The 20,290-nt window shown below is 40.8% G+C and overlaps 2 protein-coding genes across 3 annotated transcripts in view; one reads left to right on the top strand and one right to left on the bottom strand.

Annotated features, from left to right (window-relative positions):
* Positions 1-5,019, bottom strand: part of POLR3A (RNA polymerase III subunit A) — a 31,078-nt gene extending 26,059 nt beyond the window's left edge. The window contains exons 1-5 of the mRNA XM_030951296.1: positions 4,418-5,019; positions 3,366-3,501; positions 2,704-2,841; positions 2,020-2,191; positions 650-804 (exon numbers count right to left, since the gene is read on the bottom strand). Coding sequence (XP_030807156.1) covers positions 650-804; positions 2,020-2,191; positions 2,704-2,841; positions 3,366-3,501; positions 4,418-4,461 — 645 coding nt within the window. The 5' untranslated portion in view covers positions 4,462-5,019. The remainder of the gene's footprint in view (positions 1-649; positions 805-2,019; positions 2,192-2,703; positions 2,842-3,365; positions 3,502-4,417) is intronic.
* Positions 5,020-5,129: 110 nt separating this feature from the next.
* RPS24 (ribosomal protein S24) lies at positions 5,130-11,884 on the top strand. Of its 2 annotated transcripts, XM_030951456.1 has the most exons (7): positions 5,130-5,213; positions 6,544-6,609; positions 7,138-7,347; positions 7,778-7,888; positions 8,727-8,743; positions 10,794-10,829; positions 11,679-11,884. In XM_030951456.1, exons 1-5 carry the CDS (start codon positions 5,211-5,213, stop codon positions 8,730-8,732), a joined length of 396 nt encoding a protein of 131 aa, XP_030807316.1. In that variant the 5' UTR covers positions 5,130-5,210; the 3' UTR covers positions 8,733-8,743; positions 10,794-10,829; positions 11,679-11,884. The 2 variants fall into 2 exon arrangements, with proteins under 2 accessions (XP_030807316.1, XP_030807317.1); XM_030951457.1 differs by lacking the exon at positions 8,727-8,743.
* Positions 11,885-20,290: the final 8,406 nt, after the last annotated feature.

Raw genomic sequence — 20,290 nt, 5'->3', positions numbered from 1 at the left:
AGTATCTCACTGTCAATAGAAAAAGCAACTCAATATCCTACAACAAACTTAGAGCACATTATATTCATTTCATTAGTAAAAAAATCACGATTACACTACTACCTAGATATTTCTCTCGTGTTAGTACAGCTGCTGCTGTGTTCACTACTTTTTCTATCCAAGTATGTACCTGGAGATCTTTCCAGCTTGCTAAGAACAGAAGGAAACAAAACTGCATACAATGAAAAGCTAATGAAACAAACAGTTAGCAAATTAAGTCTGCTCTTTCTTTCTCAACATTAAGAACTTCTGAAGAGAAAAAAGTGTGTATTGGAATTAATACCAGGGCTACAGTGAACCTGTATATACATGGAAACCTTATATGGACCTGTGTTTCTGCTTCCTGGTGTAGTTTATAGAAGCACAACACACTAACACCATCCCTTTCTTCACAGGCAGGTAATGGTGTACCAGAACACGCTAGCATACTAAATTTCTCATTTTAGCAAAGTTAACATTATTGCACTGGACACAAACATCCTTCATCTATCTTTTGATATACAAAACTCTTGTATCATCAGAAGATTTGAGTTGATATATTGCAAGCCTTTAAGGAGTTTTATTTTATGCACAAAAAATATCAAAAAATGTAGATTATAATAAAATTCACCTGAGCTCTTCCCAGTAACGGTTCTACTTCTTTGTTATATTCAATGGCAGTTTCAAAGGACTGGAGAAAAGTAGATACTACTGGATCTACAACTTTCTTATTTGTCTTGTACTTTTCATGTATTATCTTCAACAAACCACACTTCTTCACAGTTCCTGCAAGGAATTAAATACGGATTGCCTTGGGATTTAATTTCAAACTAACAAAAACACAAAACACCACCAAAACGTAAATAATTTACAGTTCCAAAACAAGCTAAACCTTCAGTGAACACAAGAACAAATTAAAACTTGGTCAGCTTTATTAACCAGCTTCCTCAACTCACAGAACAACAAAAGGACAATCAAGTTATACCTTTTTATATGGATGGCTTGGTGTACCTACATGATGGTGGAGCCTCTGAGGCTGAAAGTAAGTGGTTTAGCCCACACCTTTAATTCAGCTTCACTTCATTCACAGCAGATATTTCTGAAGTAGAAGTTCCCACACTAAAAACAGGACTAAGAAGTGCCATTTATGTATCTTACCAGTATCTTCTGAAGTAATTTTGGAAGTGAATTATCAGAAAAAATCTGGTAAATATTTTCATGTCATGCAGGTAACGTGATTCATGAAACTCCCACAGACAAGTCCAAATGCTCAATTTGTTTCACTGAAGTATTCTGACCCATCACATAACTTTCCTAAATGCCTACTGTTTATGGCCCCTATGTGTAGACAGGGCATGTACAATAAAGCAGCTCTCCTTCTATTGAGTTGTTGAACATTTTCATGAGTCAGAAGTTTTAAGTCATGGATTAACCATTTATTATGTATCTGTAATAGACCAAGTCCTTAAACAGCAGTAACATGTGACCAGTGTAAGTGAAAAAGAACCATGACCTATTTTGAAAACCAGATACAAACTGTTACAAAAATACTCTGCCCTGAAGAAGGGATAATCTTAAAGTTAATTTAATTCAGTGATGAAAAATGATGCTCACTCAAAATTACAAGTCCTATCACTGCTTCTATGTGCGTAGCATTGACGACGCTACATATGTGAACATATTGATCACTGCCAATAGCTCTCAATATTTTAAAAAACACATTAAAACAGTTTTTTGGTCATTAATGAAGTACCAAATATTGGTTACTACATGATACATGAAATACTACAAGCAACTAGGAAAATGTATCCACACAAATGAGGTGAACAAGCACGTGTCTGGCTCTAAAAATGCAATTACTTGTTTCTTAATGAGGGCCAGAGACAACACCCATTAGCTGTGTAATGAATGAGCATATTCAAGATTTGGATCCTATCACAGCCATCAAGGTGAAAACCATCAGAGCAGATAACTTCACAAACTGCTCATGTCAATACTCACCATTAAAGGCCCCACAGTAAGGACAAGTGTTTTTCTTTCGGCACTTCTCAGACACTTTCTTTTTCAGCCCTCTCTTCTGAAGATATGTAAGGCCAGGTCGTTTTAGGTAATCTAAAAACTGCTTTTTTTCTTCCACTGACAGCATGATGCAGCAACAGGTTTTGCAGATCATCTTAAAGGTAAACATGTATAAACACAGCTGTTTAAGAGACACATTCTGAGATGTAACCTCTTGAACTACAGCTTCAGTTCTTCAACACAGTGCATTTTTTTGAATGAGATACCACTGTCTTGACTAGAAGACCAAATCACATACATATTAAAAAGCACATGAGAATAACATAGTCAATGAGGCAACTCTTCAGCTGAGCTCTGCAGGGTCTTAAAAATTCGTAAAAAGCAAACAGAGCTTTGATTTATTTGGATGTTCTGAAAGGCAAATTACCCTGCATATATTTAATTCAAACTGCAGAAAAAAAATAGATTAAATTTTTGGTCTGCGATTGCATAGAACATCACTAAGACTAGTCTTTAGATACATGTATTTTACAAAAGAAAATGTACACAAAGATAGGTTCATAATGCAACCTTATTTTGGCCTTCTCAACTACTTTCAAGCATCATATTTTCTGAAAATTTCCTTTTTTAGACTAGAAACTGACAGCAAGTCATGATCACGTTTACCTGTAAGATGCCTATCACAGCTTTGAAGTACCCAACATGAAAGCATGGTAGTTCTAAGTCAATGTACCCGTAATGCCCTAAACAGTCAGCCAGACTTTTCCCACAGGTTTCACAGGGACGGTCTTTTTCACTCGTTCCCTTTGGGAGAAAGAACACACATGTAGAGAAAAACAGTTAGCTGTAACTGATGGGACATACACAAAATACAACAGTTTATAAACTAGTCAGGAATCCTAGTAGCAGAGCCACTCCTTTTCCCCAGCATAAGAAGCAAATGAACAGCATTACAGTCACTCTGACCCTTAAGAAAAACGGTTTTTACACACAGCCCCTGCTGATGCCAATAACCTGGACTCCGGCAGATCTTGCAAATGACTTACAGACCATTAATCTGCCTTGTGGCATTTTGGTGACACACATCTCTGGGTATCCCAGCAGTTTGGCAGAAAAGTAACTTACTTCCTGCCTCAAGAGAATGCATTCCTGCCCACCAAAAACAGGAAAAAAGTAGCTGTCACTGCAACTAATATTCTATGAAATTCAAGTAAAGACTCATTTGAACTTACTTTGGACAAACAGTATGTTTCGGTGACACCAATCTTTTTTTAACCACTTAATCAATTCCCCAGAAAGAGATTGGAAAACAAAAGAAAGATTCTTACCATGCGATGGTCCAGTACTCCATACTGAAGCGGAGAGTGATGGTTGTCCTGACTGTACAAATTCTTGCTGACCACTTGAATGTGGGCTTGCTGCCGCATCTCTTCTGGAGATTTCATGCCAAAACAGATGTGGCTTCTAGGATGGGAAATTTCAGATAGATGTATGGGCACATATACACACACATATACCTGTGTATATATATATATGTATGCAAAGCTACTTATAATGACAAGCACACCTACATGCAAGTATCACAGAACCAACTGGGTTGAAAAAGACCACAGAGATCACTGAACTCAACCTATGACCAAACAGCACCTTGTCACTTAGACCATGACATTGAGTGCCACATCCAAGTTTTCCCTAAACACCTCCAGGGACAGCAATTCCACCACCTCCCTGGGCAGACCATTCAATGCCTAACCATCCCTTCTGTGAAGTTCTCCCTGATGCCCAATCTAAACCTTCCCTAGTGCAACTTAAGGCTGTGCCCTCTCATCCAGCCACTGGTTGTCTGGGAGAAGGAAGCAATTCCTAGATAGCTACAGCCTCCTTTCAGGCAGTTTTAGAAGAGTGATAAAGTCTCCCCTAAGTCTCCTCCAAGCTAAACACCCCAGCTCCCTCGGACAGTCCCCCTAGGGCTGGTGTTCCTTCAGCAACTTCACCGCCCTTCTCAGGACCCCAAAGTACTCTAAAACAACGCAAAAATAGCTAGGTTAATTCACAACGTCGCTGAAACAGGTTCTTGTCAGATTACTACCAAAAAGAAAAAAAAATAAAGCTGCTTTATTTTTTACAGTGAGTTGGTGGTTTTTAACTGAGAGATTTATCGACCTTCCTGGGCATCCCCCCAGCTGGACACAGGCACAGCCACCCGTGTGGGAGACCCCAGCCTGCGGCAGCACTCCGATGAGCTGAGCGGGCATGCCATGAGCTGTCCGCCGCGACCCTCCACGCCAACACTCTGCCAGCTCCAGCTACAGCGGTTCTGTCTCCCGCAACTCTGCTGCTCCCCGCCTCAGCCCGAGGGCACCGCACGGCCCCCACTCACATTTTCTTGGCCACATCGGTCTCCCTGAACTGCTCCTTCACCATCGCGGCGGCTGCGGCGGGGCCTGGGCGGCTGCACGCGAGGCCTGGGCCGGGGCGGGGAGCGCGGCCTCCTCCCGCAGCGCCCCCTGCCGGTACCGCCGGTCCGGGGACACCTCCGCGGAGGGAGCCTCCTCGGGCACCCTGCTCCCGTGCGCGCTCAGCGCACAGCGAAAAAACTGCTTCTCGTGTTCAGGGGGCACTTCCCAAGCACCGCTGGCACACCGCCCCTTGGCCTATTAGCCGGCACCACGGAACCGAACCCAACTTCGCTGTCTGACACCTATCCCTGTCTATGCACATGAATAAGGCTCTCTCTCAGTCGTCTATTCCCGAAGCTGAAGAGGCCCAACTCCCAGAGGCCCAAGCAACTCCTCAGCTAGGCTACGCTGCCACATTCAGTCCGTGGCTCTGCTTGTCCCCACAGTAGCCCAGGTCACCAACGGCGAGACCCCCAAGGCGCACAGCCCCGCAAGACAATCAGCATACAGCGGGGCGGAGGTCAGCTGAGGGCAGCGCCCACCACTGACAAGACTCAGCCCTGCCCCGTCTTGACACGGAACTGTCACCGCGCCCGGTTTTATGGGCACACGAAAGCCACGCCCGCCGCTATTTCCGGCCAGGAGTGGCGCTGAAAAGGGCGGCCCCAGGCGCAGCTCCACCCCTCCCGGAAAGCGTTCTGCGCCGGCTTATGATTGGCTGCGGGGTGGTGTCGGTCCTTTTCTCTTCCGGTCGCAGGAGCCGCGGTCGCAGCCATGGTGAGTGCCTGGGTTAGGCCGCGCCATCCGTCCGCTGCCGCCGCCATCCGTGCCTCGCCGCGCCCCTGCACGGCCGTGCCCCGTTGGCTCGGCCTGCCTGCGCCTGTCCGCGGGGGTATGGCGGACACCGAGCCCGGGGTCCTGCGGCTGGGCTGCCGCGCTTCCGTGCCCGCTGGCAGCAGCGAGCTGCGGGGTGAGGGCGCCCTGTCTGTGTTCGGTCAGAGCAGTCCCGCGCTCTGGTAGTGCGGCACCCGTGCGCTGCCGCGCTGTGGGGACTGCCGTGGGTCACACCCGCGATTATTGTGGCTGCTCCTCTCTGAAAGCCTTGGGGTGTGCTGGGTTTTCAGGGAAAATTCCCCACTGCCTTAGGGAGAGCATAGCCCGCAGCTCTAGGGAGCTGATCTCTTTTCGCAGCCCTGGTGAGGCTGTACCTGGAGCGGAGTGTCCAGGTTTGGGCTCCTCAGTCTGGGACAGACTTGGAGCTCCTGGAGCGCTTCCAGTGGAGGGGCAGTGAGGAGGGCTGGGGAACTGGAGCATTTCTCTTATGAGGAAAGGCTGAGAGAGCTGAACGTCTTCAGCTCACAAAGAGGTAACAGAAAGGCAGACTTATCCGTGTTTGAAGGGGAGTATCAGAGGATGCAGCCAGGCTCTGCTTAGCGGTGCCAGGCAGTAGTACTCGAGGCAAGGGTAGAAACTGGTGCCCGTGGAATTTCACTTGAATATCAGGAAGAGCTTCTTTACTCTTCCAGAGCATGGTCAGTCACTCTGCTCTGTATCTTTGCTTCCCTTTCACCCTGCCCTTTGCCCCCCACCCAGTCCGATGTCCTTACTCTGAGGTCAGGTACTAACACACCAAGTACCACGTCAAATGTGTAATTTACTGAAAAAAATTGCTAAGCTCTTCTGGACCCACTGATCTGTTTTTCTTTTCTACCTGGAGCATCCAGGAATCTTGTGTGCCCCCTTGTGCTTAGGGGTGGGAAGCCATAGAGGCAGTAATATTTGGGATAAGAAGAAAACTTCTGTTGTATTGTTAGAGTACTTGGGACTGAGATCTTTGTGTTTTACTAGAAGCTGCTTCTGCTTTTCATGGTAGTGAAGGTGTGGATGTTGCTATTTTGTTTGGAAACTGGGGATGAGTTTGTCAGTTTCTCACTGTATTACTTAAAGGTGCTTTCTGTAGTCCAAGACCAGCCCCCTTAGGTTGTGAGCTCACTGTCAGTATCCGAGGCTCCTGACCATTGTGGTACCATGCAGTGTTTATGCTCATATTCAGTTTCTGTTGCATTTGTAGCTATTGTTTTGTTTTCTGTAATGTTTTCTCTTGCAGAATGACACAGTGACCATCAGAACCAGGAAATTCATGACCAACAGACTTCTGCAGCGCAAGCAGATGGTAAAAGACTGCAGAAAATTGCATCTATTTGTTTGGTGGTTCTGAACTGGAAGAAGGTTTAGCTGCTGTAGATATGGGTTCTTAAATAAGCAATTATAGGAGTATATGGGTTTAAATATGTTTAAAAGTCTTGATGGTGAAGTTGTACTAGCTTGAGACTGGATGTTGAGGAAAATTCGTGCACCAAAAGGATTATTAAGCATTGGAGTAGGCTGTCCTGGGAAGTGGTTAAGACATCCTCCCTGGAGGTATTTAAAAGACATGAAGGTGTAGCACTTGAGAACATGGCTTAGTGCCACTGAGACAGGTTTGGATCTACTATTGGATTTAATGATTTTGAAGGTGTTTTTCAGTCTAAATGACCTAGTGAAGCAAGAAACTTCTGAATGCTTTTGTGTCAAATGAATAATAGTTTATGCTTCTAAAGTGGGTTAGTTTAAATGTTGAGCTGTTGGTGGGACTGTAGCACCTGGTGGGGCTGTGTACTGGATGTTGACCTTTTATCAACTTACTTAAATTCTTTTTTAGGTCATTGATGTTCTTCATCCTGGGAAGGCCACAGTCCCCAAAACAGAAATCAGGGAAAAGCTGGCAAAAATGTACAAGACAACCCCTGATGTAATTTTCGTCTTTGGCTTCAGAACTCACTTTGGTGGTGGCAAGACAACTGGTTTTGGCATGATCTATGATTCCCTGGACTATGCAAAGAAAAACGAACCAAAGCACAGGCTTGCCAGGGTATGTTGTTTTATGGTATCTTGAAAGCAGGATTTGCATGTGTAAAAACTCAGGTTTTCTAAAGTATGGTTGTATGAGAGCTCCTAAAATAGCACATGTTAATTTCTGCACTTGCAGAATAGGCTAAGTGTGTTTTTATTCTGTACTACTAGGGAATTGGGAAGGCAAAACTGATAATACCAGAGGTGTTTAGCAGTAACTTTTAAAAAAACTCTACTAGAAGCCTAAAATTGGCATAAGAAATGGGGCTGATCCATGTACCTCTTCAATGTTTGTGTTCCATGTTGAATCATTCATCAGTTAATGATCTTGCTACTTAGTTAATATTTCAAATGTAAACTGTATTTGAACATTTCAGAAGTTATAGAACTTTTCAAGAGTTGTTAGTAGAGTAATAATGTTAAAAGCAACTTTCAACTGTTTTTTATAGCACGGCTTGTATGAAAAGAAAAAGACTTCCAGGAAGCAGCGAAAAGAGCGTAAGAACAGAATGAAGAAAGTCAGGGGCACAGCCAAGGCAAATGTTGGTGCTGGCAAGAAGGTAGGATGAGAATATCTTTTAAACTACATTGAGCATATGCCTTTGAAATGTTGATTATGAATTCTTCAACAGAATAACATTGTTTTTCTTCCATTTTTTCACCTGTTCTACTGGATTACAGAAGGTAAACTGTGTGTTATATAGCTTGTCATCAGCTCAGTAGCCTAGTTTTGCTCCTCACTGCTGCCAGCCTAGCTGATATGACATGAAGCAATGCTTCCTAAATTACTGTTTCCTGTGTGTCACTGTTAAACTTCATAAATCTAACAGTGTTGCTCTAATCATATAACTCAGTCTCGCAGTCCACACTTGAGATAATCATAACACTTTTTAATCAGGCTGCCTAAACCCCTAATGCTTACTCCACTAAGTTACTGTTGGTGTGGTGTTCCTTACCCAGGTAAGTTTGTTAAGGATGTGTGGTGTAGGCAGCGAGGACAGTGTGTAAATAAAGATAATGTAGAGTGCCTTGGGGTTTGAGGGACTGATGCCCAAGATAGTGGAGTCTTCTTTGGGTGAGACTGGACTGATAGAGCCCTCCTGGGCTGTGGCTGTGGCCTGATACAGACAGGTTAGAGGGAGGCAGATTTCTTCTATCACGAAACAGAAAAAGCTGAGGAATAGGTTGGGTGGGAAGCCAGTCACTTTCCTTCACAGTGTTCCATCTTCTGCCTTCTGCAGGCAAGGGGGGGTTTTTTCAGGTGTTTTAGCAAGAGAGAGGGAGAGAGGGTAATGGGTTTTGATGCTTAGTTCTGTAGCTGTGAAAATACCGTGATATCTTGAACTTTAGTAATCTTCACCTTTGCTTTTTTCCTACTTTCTTGGAACTCTCCATCAGAAATGAAGTATCTGCAGGTACTGGAAATGAGCATGGATTTGGTGCCTGAATTACACATCACTGAAATGTGTCTATCCTTTTAATTGAAGCACTGTACTGCCTTGTATGCATGTTTGATTTAAACTTAGATCTGTCATGTGAGGGTTCACTTAATTACATAATGAATTTTATTAGTGTGACTTGGAAGTAAAATTTGGCCAGACTTTTTGAAACTAGTGAATCAACTTGAAAAGAATTCCCAGTGAAAAGAAATACAAGAAACCCAGTGTTGTTGACTTGAGACATTGGTTCAGTCACCACAGGATCCGATTCAAAGTAGTACAGTGCACTTGCATGTGTAACTTGGCCATTGTGTGAAAGTAGTGGTGTACATGAAAGCTAAGTCACATCACACCTGGTATATTTGAAATGGTGCTTGGAAATGGCACAGTTGTCAGCATTAAACTGTATTGAACTATTGCCCAGCAGTATTCCAAGTTAACACACAAATTACAGTGGAATTGGAAATCTCAGTGAAATTACATTTTGTAGTTAGTGTGGAGGTGAAGTTCTTGTTATCCCTGGATGGAAAGGAACCAGTGTTACTGACAGTTACTAGATCAGGGAACTACTCTGCTGGAAAACATTAGGAGCCTTCTTCCTTTATGCTTTAATGATGTTTTAATCACGAAGTCCTACAATGGTTTATGGCACAAAATTAGCATTTGATAGCGTAGTAACACCTAATGTTACTACTAGTAGTAAAACCTAGTGTTAGATACTTCTGTCAGTGCCAAAGGAGTCATTTCATGTTGCATCAATCCCAGTAGTATGGAGGAACTTCTTCATTTTAAGATTTTTGCACCTGAAGGTAGCTGGTTTTGAGTGTTAATGAAAAGTGATCAAATGACTCGCTTGAATTATTAATGGTGTCCAGTTCATAGAAGCTCTTAAAGCATATCAACAGTTGAGAAATTGAAGGCAAAGATCATGCCCTGTAGTAGTTACGTAGGAGATGTGACTTCTGTATCAAGTGCTTGTCAAACTAACATGTAGTCTTAGTAGTAGGCAAACTGTGCTTTTGATTAGAGATATTTTCATGTCTTTTAAAAAAATCTTTCAGTTGTTAAGTTTGCATGGGTTAGATGTGACTCATTTACCAGATTTGTTAATCTTTGTGTTGTCACTTAAGATATTTTGTGCACTTCGTGAACAACTTTCTGTGCTGCATTATAGAAAAACATTTGTGAAATACACTAAGCTTTGTCTTCAGAAATGCATGTTCAGAGATCATGATGTGGTATGGTTCATCATCCTTATCACAGCTGTGTGGAAGAATTTTTAATAGGAGCCCTGGAATACATTTGAGTCCACCTACAGAATCTGTGAGAATTATTTTACCTTGTAAATGTGTCAGTACTTGATTCTGAGAAATGTTTAGGCAAGTGTATATTCTAAAAGTTACATATGATGTAGTCATGAAAAAATCGGACATAACAAGACATCAGCATAATTTTCTTTGACGTTTCTTTTCACTTCTCACTCCTTTAGCATTCCCATTCTATTTTCCCTGTAGTTTTAAGAGAAGTATTTTCAAATATTTTGTGTTCTTTAATATATTCTGTGACTCTAGAGCTGGCTGAGCTTGCTAAAATTTGAAAAAAGACTATGTGGATGTGCCTCACCTGGTCTTTGCATTCAAAATAGTGATACTGAAATGGAAAAAAATCCCCTCCCTCCTTTTAATGTCACAGCTGTAGCTGTGACAGCCTTTGACAGGTGGGGCTGTCAAACAGAAGCGTGGATGGATAAGCACTTGGAAGCCATTGTAGCCTGTAGGTGTAATTGAACAGGCAGTTGCATTCTGAGCATTAGTTAAGCTCTAAATAGCTGTTGAGTTTAAGGGAATAAGTGAAATCTAAGTCTTCAGTCTCTGCAGTAGTCAAAACTTGGAGGGTTCCCTATCAGATTTCTATGTGGTTAATTGAAAAAAGCACATGAATGTCAGTGAAAACCCTCAAAGCTCAATTTTCTGCAGTAGTAGAATTTAGATAAAATTCTTACTAATTGATTCTTTCTCTTTTTCAGTAAATGAACATTCTTCAGGTGGAAAACGGATGACAGGTATGCCTTCAGAATGCTTTGTAAGGGTAGCCATTCAGCAGTGCGTTCATTATGATAACTCTGAGGTTCACTTATGCAAAGACTGTGGTACTTGTGCAGACAGAGAACCCAGTGCAAGCATTTAAGGCTAAGAATATTTACAAATTGCTTTTGCACTTAGTAGTGAGTGGCTAGTTTATGTGACTTTGACTTGCATGAAGTACCTGATCAGTATAAAGACTGAAATAATACATTAGGTACTTCAGATTTACTGTTACCAAAGTTGCTGATTTGTTTAGTCTTACTGTAAACAAGGCTTATATTTTTCATTTGTAGGTATGCAAAGAGGATAGACATTTGAGTTTTATTGTCTAAAATAGATTGAAGTAGCATGACATCTGGTTTTGGAATAGATGTATGTTGTTTTCTTACAGGTACTCATTTTGAGTAAAATACTTACAAACAGGATGCTCTTATAGACAAGTCAGACTACATTTTTGTATCTTTGCTGCAGGAACCTAAGTGCTGTGGTCAATAACTGCTCCAGAAAAAACAAGTTTTATTACAAATGGTCTGAGTGACTCAGTGGGAAGGAACTTAAACAGTCTGTCTGGGAGCTGATATAGTGAGTGTAATGTCTTAAACAGAAAGCTGTCAAAGCAATTGTAGCTTGTTGATCTCTTCTACAGAATTGCTATAATTTAGGCTCATGTATTGCCATGGCAGTGCTGGGAAATGTTGAGCTTTATGCTCTTACAAGAAGAGCAGTGTGGTTCACCTTACTTGTTTGGGAAACAGTCTTTCAGGCTTTATAAAAGTACAAGTATAAAAATTGTTTTGTTTGTCAGTGATCTGTGTTTTCCTTTACAGGCGGCATCATTCTATGAAGAAGTATAGAATTAATTACTCTGGAAAGCAGAAGATGCTCATCTGACTTTAACATCAAATAAACTCTGTTAATAAAATACTGGTTTGCCTTTTAATTTTGATTCAAAAGCTACCATTTTGTAAAGTTTGAGGAATTCAGTATAGGTGTACTGTTTGCACTGGATTAAAATCTGTTCATAATTAAACAAGTCATGTTTTGAGTATTAATTTGAAGTGAACCACACCTTCCTACAGGTAGGAGTTAATTCCACAGCTTCCTAGTAGAACCTAATTCCAAGGAGGCAGTGTTGGAGGTAGGCATGCTCTTGTTCAAACTGTGTTTGGAAAGTCCTTTTGCTTGTCTGCCTGTTTTATATAGACCTCTAGAACATATAGGAAGGGAGAACCAAACATGCAGACAGAGACACTCAGAGCTGCCTAGTCCCACAGTTAAGATTTTGGCTATTGAAGGCATTAGGAAGGATTTGTCTTTTGTTCCTGAGTTATCAGGACAGGCTCTGGGGTCTGTCTTTGGCTTGCAAGCTGTGTGGCAGCTTAATTCTCCTAACAACCCCTAATTTTTCATCTGATAGTGTTAGAGGAGCCATTTAAGATAGAAGTGTAGGCAGTCTGGTGCAGATGTTTTGAGGAGTATGGAATGAAGAAATTCTGAGCTTTAAATAGGACTGAAACAGACTGGGCAGCTCTAGCAACTGTTAAATAAGGCTCTGACTTTTTTACCTAAATGCAGTGTTTTTGAATTGCACTACCTTAGTACTGGGCAGCACATTGTAAGGCAGGTAAAGTGCTTTTAGTGTTTGAGGGAGAAAACCAGTGCTACCACAGCTAAGAGTTGTTAAAGGGTTTGAAAGGGGATGTTGTACAGGATCTGCTAAGTATAGATGAAGCACTTAGTGCCTCTTGTAGTACCTTCAGTTTGAGTCCTGAGCTAGCAGGTGTGCTGCTGTCTGTTCAGCACCATCACACTGTTAGCTGTACAGCTCATACAGCTGTGGTGCTATATGCAGTAAGCCCTTCCCATATATAATGCCCAGCATGAAGGGGGAGAGGAGTGACACGGTTTAATGTAATTGAACAATCACTAGGGGGTGGTGTGAACACAGCAATAGAAATACAAGGAAGACACACAGCAATTCTTCATAGAATAGGCTGAAAGGAGGCCAAATTGTCCCCTGCCAAAGAGGTCAATTTCCTTGAAGACATGCATTAAAAATAGTTCTGTGAAGGAGCTGAGAAGTGAAGTGATATGCTTGTTTCACTCTTGGTTTGAATTCAATGGAAACCATCTGTTTCAGTGAAGACCATAGAGTTAGTGTTTTCCAAATGTTTACTACTTGAAAGCTCTAGACTGCTGGCACAAATTCTTGTTGCTCTTTTCAGAAGCCTCCTTACCTTAATTTTATGCAGTCAAGAAAGGATCTGTAAATAAGTGCTTGCATAAAGGTATGTGGCATAGTGCCTTGTGTAGGATTGGTGTTTTGAGTTTACAGAGTTAACAGTACTGTTCTGGGGGGGGATGTCTGCCTCCAGAAGAAATTATTTCTGGAATTTGAGTACCGAAGGTTTTCTTCCTCGACTTTGTAATGTATTACATTTTGTTTAATACAGATTTGTTTATGTGGGTAGTACAGTAGCTGTAAAGCAGATGGATTGAAATGGTTACAGCTTGGTGCCGTATTATTGGAATCTTTGTGCTTCAGCAGTTGGGAGTCTACACAGCTCTTCATGTGAGGTTTGCTCTGCCTCTGCACTCCAGTCTAAGCAAGGTGTAACAGGTTTTCTGTAATTCAGAGGTTTAATGCGCATGTCATGCTGTGAACACTCTAGGTTAATCCCCTTTCCTGTGGGAGGTAAAACAATTAAGTGAAACTGGAATCTTCACTTTTTTCCCTACTGTGTGCTGAAGGAACCCTTTTATTTCCTGCTGAACTTGTCACATCCCATCCCATTTAGAGATAGTAGCTTTGTCACTGTTGCCTGCTTGGCCTGGCCCTCATATTTCAGGATCTCAGTAATTTTATCTATTTAACAACAGTCTGGAGTCTGGATTAGAAGATCAAGGAATTTTGGAGAACCTCTAAATTAGTCTGGTGGCGAGCAATCTCAAATTTATATATGTGGAAAGACTTGTAATAATCACTGTTTACAATGACCAGGGCTTGTTAGAGTTGCACACACAGGAAATGTTTCCCTGTAGGAAGGACTCAAAATTGTATAGCAGCAGAGATTACTGTACTGGCTGCACAGAAAAAGAGAGCTTTGATAAAGGCAAAAGATGGCAAAATTTGGCACCACCTGGGTGCAATGAGGTGATTTTGTCTAGGGACCAGCTTGTAACAAGTTTGAGAACAAATACTGAAGTGAAGAAATGAAGCTGACCAACAGTGGCTTGAAATAAATGAGGCATAGTATGCTTTGAGAAGACAGCAGTCCCAACAGTCAGCTGAATGGGCAATGTGAGTTCTTTCTATTGATAGAAAATGTGTCATCTAAGGACTGAAGTATATAGGTCACTATCAAATCTGTTTGCAACAGTCAGAAGAAATTAACTTGTTAATATTATTTTGGTAATTTCCTATTAAAAAAGTAGTTTTAATGTCATTGGTTTCTTACACAGAGGAAATAGACTGTTGTCCAGTAACAGCTGTTGATGATACTAGATTCATATAATAAGTTAGAAATACCTGTTGTGAATACTTCCTGCTCATGTGCTTCTATTTGAGCAAAACAAGATCTAGTGAACATTTTTTTGGATGGGGTTGTTGGTACTGGTAAGAGATGAGATAAAAGTAGTTAATTGTTTTTGCTATGAATGCTGGCAAAATTTCATCTGAGCAGGTAAATTTTCCAATATAGGTGGCAAAAATTTCTTGTGTTCATTAATGTCCCTAACAGAATCACAATAAGATTATTTCCATGAACATATTTGTTATAATACATCTAAGATGTAAAAGGGAAAGGTTTGAGTAAACTTTTACAAATCAGTGTCAGTAGTAGGCACATCCAAGTACATTCATGTCTTTGGACACCTTCATTATGAAGGGATTAAATGGAAACTCGAGTTTGTTGCTAACATTTTTGAATTCTAGTTACATCTTAAAAATATTCCCTGGGAAATTTCGTCCACATCTCGAATTCCATAAATTTCCTCTTAATTTATTCCTCTCTGTAAAGGCTGTGGCTAATGAAACATCCTGTGTGGTAGAAGGTAACTGTGATTTCCAAGAGCTGGCCATTGACAGCCAGTGCTTCTGACAAAGCTTAATCTTCTTTCTGTGGCTGCTGTTGATACACAGAGATCTTAGGTAAAGTCCAGCAATGTGCTGGGGCAGAGGATTCAGAGCACCTGTGCCTTCTCCTAACACAGTAGATGTTGCACAACCACCAAAAATGATAAGTGCAGTCCTTCAGTGGGGTGGATGATAACAGTTTGTACTTGTGTTCACTGGGTTAAAATACAGCTGTTATTTAATGAAGCTGGCCAGGCTGCACGCTGACCCCCATTAGGAGAAACATGCTTCACTGCCTTTCATGATGATCTGATTTGATTGTACTGGAGCTGCTACCCTGCTATCATTTTCTGTCAATTTTTGCTAGCCTGTTTGTTAAGCCAGGCATCATTTGTGTTGATTTGATAACAGGTTTCAATCACTGATAATAAAACTTTTCTGTGACAGATGACCTCAGATCCATATCTCCTGCACAGTGTTGGCTCTAAGTAGAAAATTGGGACTGACATTTTGCTTTTTCAGTATTTTCTGTCTGATTTAACAGCCAATGTAAAAATAACAATCAAAACAGCTTAATATTTTTAAACTAAAAGAGTGGAAACAATTGAATTCTTAAAATGTTGGTCAATAGTTCTTGCATATCTTGTTTCCCTGTTCTCTTCATACTGTGATGGATCCTGCCACAGACAAGAGGTGAAATGAAGTTTTTGTTTTGGTTTGGTTTTTTAGGCAAGTAGAAGGGTATCAGAAAATATGAGAACTGAGAGATTTTGTTTTAAGTATTTATTTTAATTGATCAATTCTGGTAATTGTAGAGAGGTTGATTTAGGCCCTACTTCAGGGCATTACAAAAGGGAAAAATAATGTAAGGACCTAGGACTGGGAGAAACTGCTTCCTATTCACACACTAATGCTAAACTTGTATGTTTTTGAGGAGTTAATTAACTGAGAATATATTACTCCTAGCATTGAACTGCATGGTGCTTGTAAAAACAAGCACTGAAGGACTGTACTCATGCATAAAGCACAGAAAACAGTGGAATTGAATTGTCCAGAGTTAAGGAAATGCTGAAAAATAAACATTTGTCATTAAACACTAAGTGCAATATGCATCATTTTTTTTCATTTTTATTAAACATGAAAATCTTAATTGGTGTTAATGCCTGTTAATTGCCTTTTGTCACTCTGACTTGTGCTTTTGAAAAAAAATAAATCTCCCCTTAGCATGGTGAATACTTTATTTTGGTTCAACAGTGTTTTGGCTCCTGGCAATACTTTGTTGGTATGAAGTACCTGATGACCTGGGTGAAAGCCTCAGGGTAGGAGTAAAAGATAGTTTTACAGAAGCCTTAACGTGGTGTGCTGCACAGACAGAACTGGGGGAGCCTCCTTAGAAAAACCTGTCCTGCTGAAGACAAGTGAGGTGCTCCTACAGTCCTGGCAGGATGTCATTGGATCACCTTACAATTCCCTGGACAATGCCCTTCATATCTGCTTTAAGGGCAGCCCTGACTCAGTCAGATCATTGGACAAGATGATAATTGTTGTTCCCTTCCAACTGAAATAGTCTATTCTATGTATTTGTACAGAAGTATATTTGCACTTATGCCTCAAAAAAATATCCTCTTACTTTATTCTGTGCTTTGTGTGTGAAGTGGGAACACTAGAACATTCCAGACTTACTGTAAGGGGATTAACTCTTGTCAGTGATGACAGATAAACATAATTTTGTACCCTTTTAGTCTCACAACTCAGTTGTTCCCATATCTGGCTGCCTAACTAGGGGCATTCTTCTCTGAGGTTTATGACTTGTATCCCCATATTCAGTAGCGAAGTTCATTGGCCCATAGCATAAACACCTTGTCCTTTAAATACTTTGTGTGATTACTACTGATTTTAATGTTTTACAAGTGGGGGAAGCTAGATAGTTCTTCAATCTTAGATCTTTTGCTGTCCCCTTAAAGACTCCTGAGGTTTCTTTAACCCACAAGCCTGCTTAGCCAAGAGAATATCTTGTCTTTGTTCAAGCTGCCTGTTGCATATGGACCCAGTGGCTTTTTGTTTCTTTTATTTGTTCTGCTTGCAGGTGCTTTTCTATCTTTATGTTCCCATAGACTGTGTAAGAATGATAATAATCACAAAGTTCATACAAAGCAATTTGTTTATCACTCTCTTTCCTAGTGGTTCATCAGTGCTCCACTGGAACCCCTGTGGGTACAAGTGCCAAAAAACTCAGCAGAAACCTGAGGGTGCTGCCTGCAGGGTCAGGGAAAGTTTGTAAAGCATTATGTGGATGAAAGGGGATAGACTTCCCAGGTGTATCAAGATTCTGCACTTCTTCAGGCCTATGTTAACTGTATTATTTAGCAAAGATACAAAATAATTTCTTTTGTAGTGAATGTTCTCTTGCTTAGTTCAGCTTAGTTCTCCCAGTCCTTTTTTTCTTTTCCTTTTTTAAATTGTTTTACCACTTAAGTAGCTATCTTGGGATGAAGTGCAGGACCATGTGCAAGATTTTTTTCATGAAGCTTGCTGAGTAATCAAAATGTTTTTATATAGCCGTTTTTAATCTACACAAACTTCAAGAGCAAATATCTTGCTTTTCAGTAAAGGCACATACAAGAAAACAAACTGGATTCTGAAAGGGGTTGTGCCAAGTAGTCCTTTAGCCAGCAGAGGACTGTAGAACCACATATCACACAGCTATGCAAAAATGTTCCATCACAAAGAGCAGGAGAAAAACCCATGTACCAAACTATGAAGTCGAGATAGTCTTTTAAAGATGGTAAAATACTGAAAAGGGAGGGCTTTTTTCATTGTTTGTTTCTTATTAAGGAATTTAATTTGCCTCAGGTTCCCCTTGTCGATGAAAATCTATGGGAATTTTGTTTACATTTGGAAGCACATTGCCAAGAATAGTACTTCATATGGTAAGTACACTGAACCTTTTGGGGGAATGACAACACTACAGAAATGGTGGTGCATTCCCTAAAGGAAAACATACTTCATTTGTAATGAACATTATGTCTGCAGAAACTAATGGCACAACCTCCTATTCAGCTTATGTAAAATAAAGCAGGCCCATATGTTGCTGCTTTTAGGGTTTGGCTGTTTAAATTAAATGTTGTTTAATGAATATTCAAGTCCATTTGCTCAGAAGTTGTGCACAGTGTAGCGTCTTTTTCCTCTGTCTTTGGTCTTACCTAGACTATTAAGCCATTACAAGAGGGTGCTAAAGCTGAGGCATCTGTTTCTAACTAAAACTTGGGTATTTAAAACACCAGAGCAGATGAGAGGGTGAAGAAAGACATACAGTAAGAGGATCATATTATTTTTTGTTTTGTAATTAAGACTGAGAATATACATGGCACCCTCTGAGAAACGGGAACATTGACTGTGCTATTACAGCAGCTGCAGTTTGGGTATGTTATTGTGGCATATTCACTCCCTCCCACTTCCTACAGGGCTTCATTCAACTTCTCCTGTATGTGTGGGCAGGGACCTGAGCTGGGATGCTCAGCAAAGTGTTTTTGGGCAGGGACATTGGTGTCTGTGTGTGTGGTGCTTTGGGGCTCCAGGTCTCCATGCCTGGGGTGGCCAGGTCAGCCAGAGGCACTCCATTAACCTGGAATTCCCATACTGGCTGTAGCAAGGTCTCACCTTGGATCATCTAGCCCCTGCTCAAAGTCAAGGAGAAATAGTAGTAGTCTGGAAGAATTCCTCTGGAAGCCAGACCTGCTCTTTTGACTGCCCCAAAATACATTGGGCATTTATCATCAAAGGTGAGCAGTTCCTGTGCGTTGGGAAGGGACAATGGCTATCAAGGGGTGGCTGAGTTCGCCGTCATTGTGCAGTTACTTGCTTCTATTTAATTGATTTTTTAAATTCATGAAGGCTCTCCTGGATATGTTTAAATTAATATCTTTTCAGGAAAATTTCTCAAGAAGACACAATGTGAAATAGATACTTAAATGTTTTCATGAACTTTATCTCTGAATCCAGAAATTGACAGCGCTATCCTCTTTTTTTAATGGCATGGAAAAAATCTCATTAGAAGACAGCTGGAATGTAAACACAAATCACAATAATTGGCTTTTATGTATTTTCATGAGGGTTCTTCAGATGCTTGTTTTTACTGCACAAGTGCAATATTGTAGATATACAGTGAAGCCCTCTTCAGAGAATAATTGATACATGGATAAAATACTTAAAAACATTCCCTAATGCTGTAAATCTAAATGAAGGCTGAGAAAAACAAATACACAAACTCTCAAATTCTTTAAAGTTATGTTATTTCCTACATCTTCCCTGGCCTAAGGAATTCCAAGGTCTCCTCTGAGCTGGGCTGTTAAGCATTAGTGCAAAAGAAAACAAGAAATTGCCTGTCCGAGGAGGTGTCACCTGAAGATATTTAACCTGTTCTGGGCATGTCTGTACACAGAAATTCACCACATACATGTCTCTTCTAGTGTGTTTGTTAGGGATCTCCAATTAGAAAAAGAAATCTCTACACAGATTACAAAAAACAGAGTTAACAATACTGACACTTGTCTGCAATGTGAGTTTCTGATGAACCATACTTTAATTTCTTTTTAATTTCTAATTTCAACAGGAAATTACTCTGTTCTGGCTACTGCACAATAAGCAGTGAGACACAGTTCTACCTTGAAATACTGATTTTATTTAGCATCTTGATTCTGAACTCCTGAAGTACATAGAAGAATATCTCTTTCATTTAAAAACTTGATATGGTAGGGAAAGCCTTAGTAGGCTAAGTATTTACTTTTAAAATGTATGTATATGTTAAATATTTTTTATACAGTCTTTCTATGCATATTCAGTGAGTATATTGAGTCATTGTAGTGAAAGAGTTCTTTTTGATTTTAGCAGTTGTTGTCTTTGGAGCCAGCCCAGGACCACAAAGGGAAATGAACTGTCCCAGGTTTGTTATCCGTGGGACTGTTCAGTGGTTGCCATCTGCTGCTATCTTCTAAACCCTCTATGTGCACAGGGCTAACCAAAAATCCCCAGAATGCTGGGATATTTTTTGACCCAAACTGCACTGCAGGTGAGTATATGTGTGCATGCTGAAATTTCAGGGGATCTGCTCCTTAAGATAAATACAGTCTAGGTATATGTAGGACAAATACAGTCTGGGCCATTTTATATTAGATTGATAGGATCATGAAGTACACATGGCCTGAAATCACTAGCAAACAGCTTGCCAAGTTGTCAGTGTCTGTTTGACTTCAAGTTTCTAGACCCCTCTACCCTACACCATCCTGGTGAATTCAGATTCAGGATTTAACTGACGATTTCCATTTTGTTTTATCATGTTCCTTCTTTTGAAGGACTCCCACCCTT

Source organism: Camarhynchus parvulus, chromosome 6 (assembly GCF_901933205.1).
Source record: "Camarhynchus parvulus chromosome 6, STF_HiC, whole genome shotgun sequence".
In the NCBI taxonomy this organism is placed as follows: domain Eukaryota; kingdom Metazoa; phylum Chordata; class Aves; order Passeriformes; family Thraupidae; genus Camarhynchus; species Camarhynchus parvulus.
The sequence above is the reverse complement of the archived record's forward strand: the minus strand, read 5'-3'. Positions and strand labels throughout refer to the sequence as shown.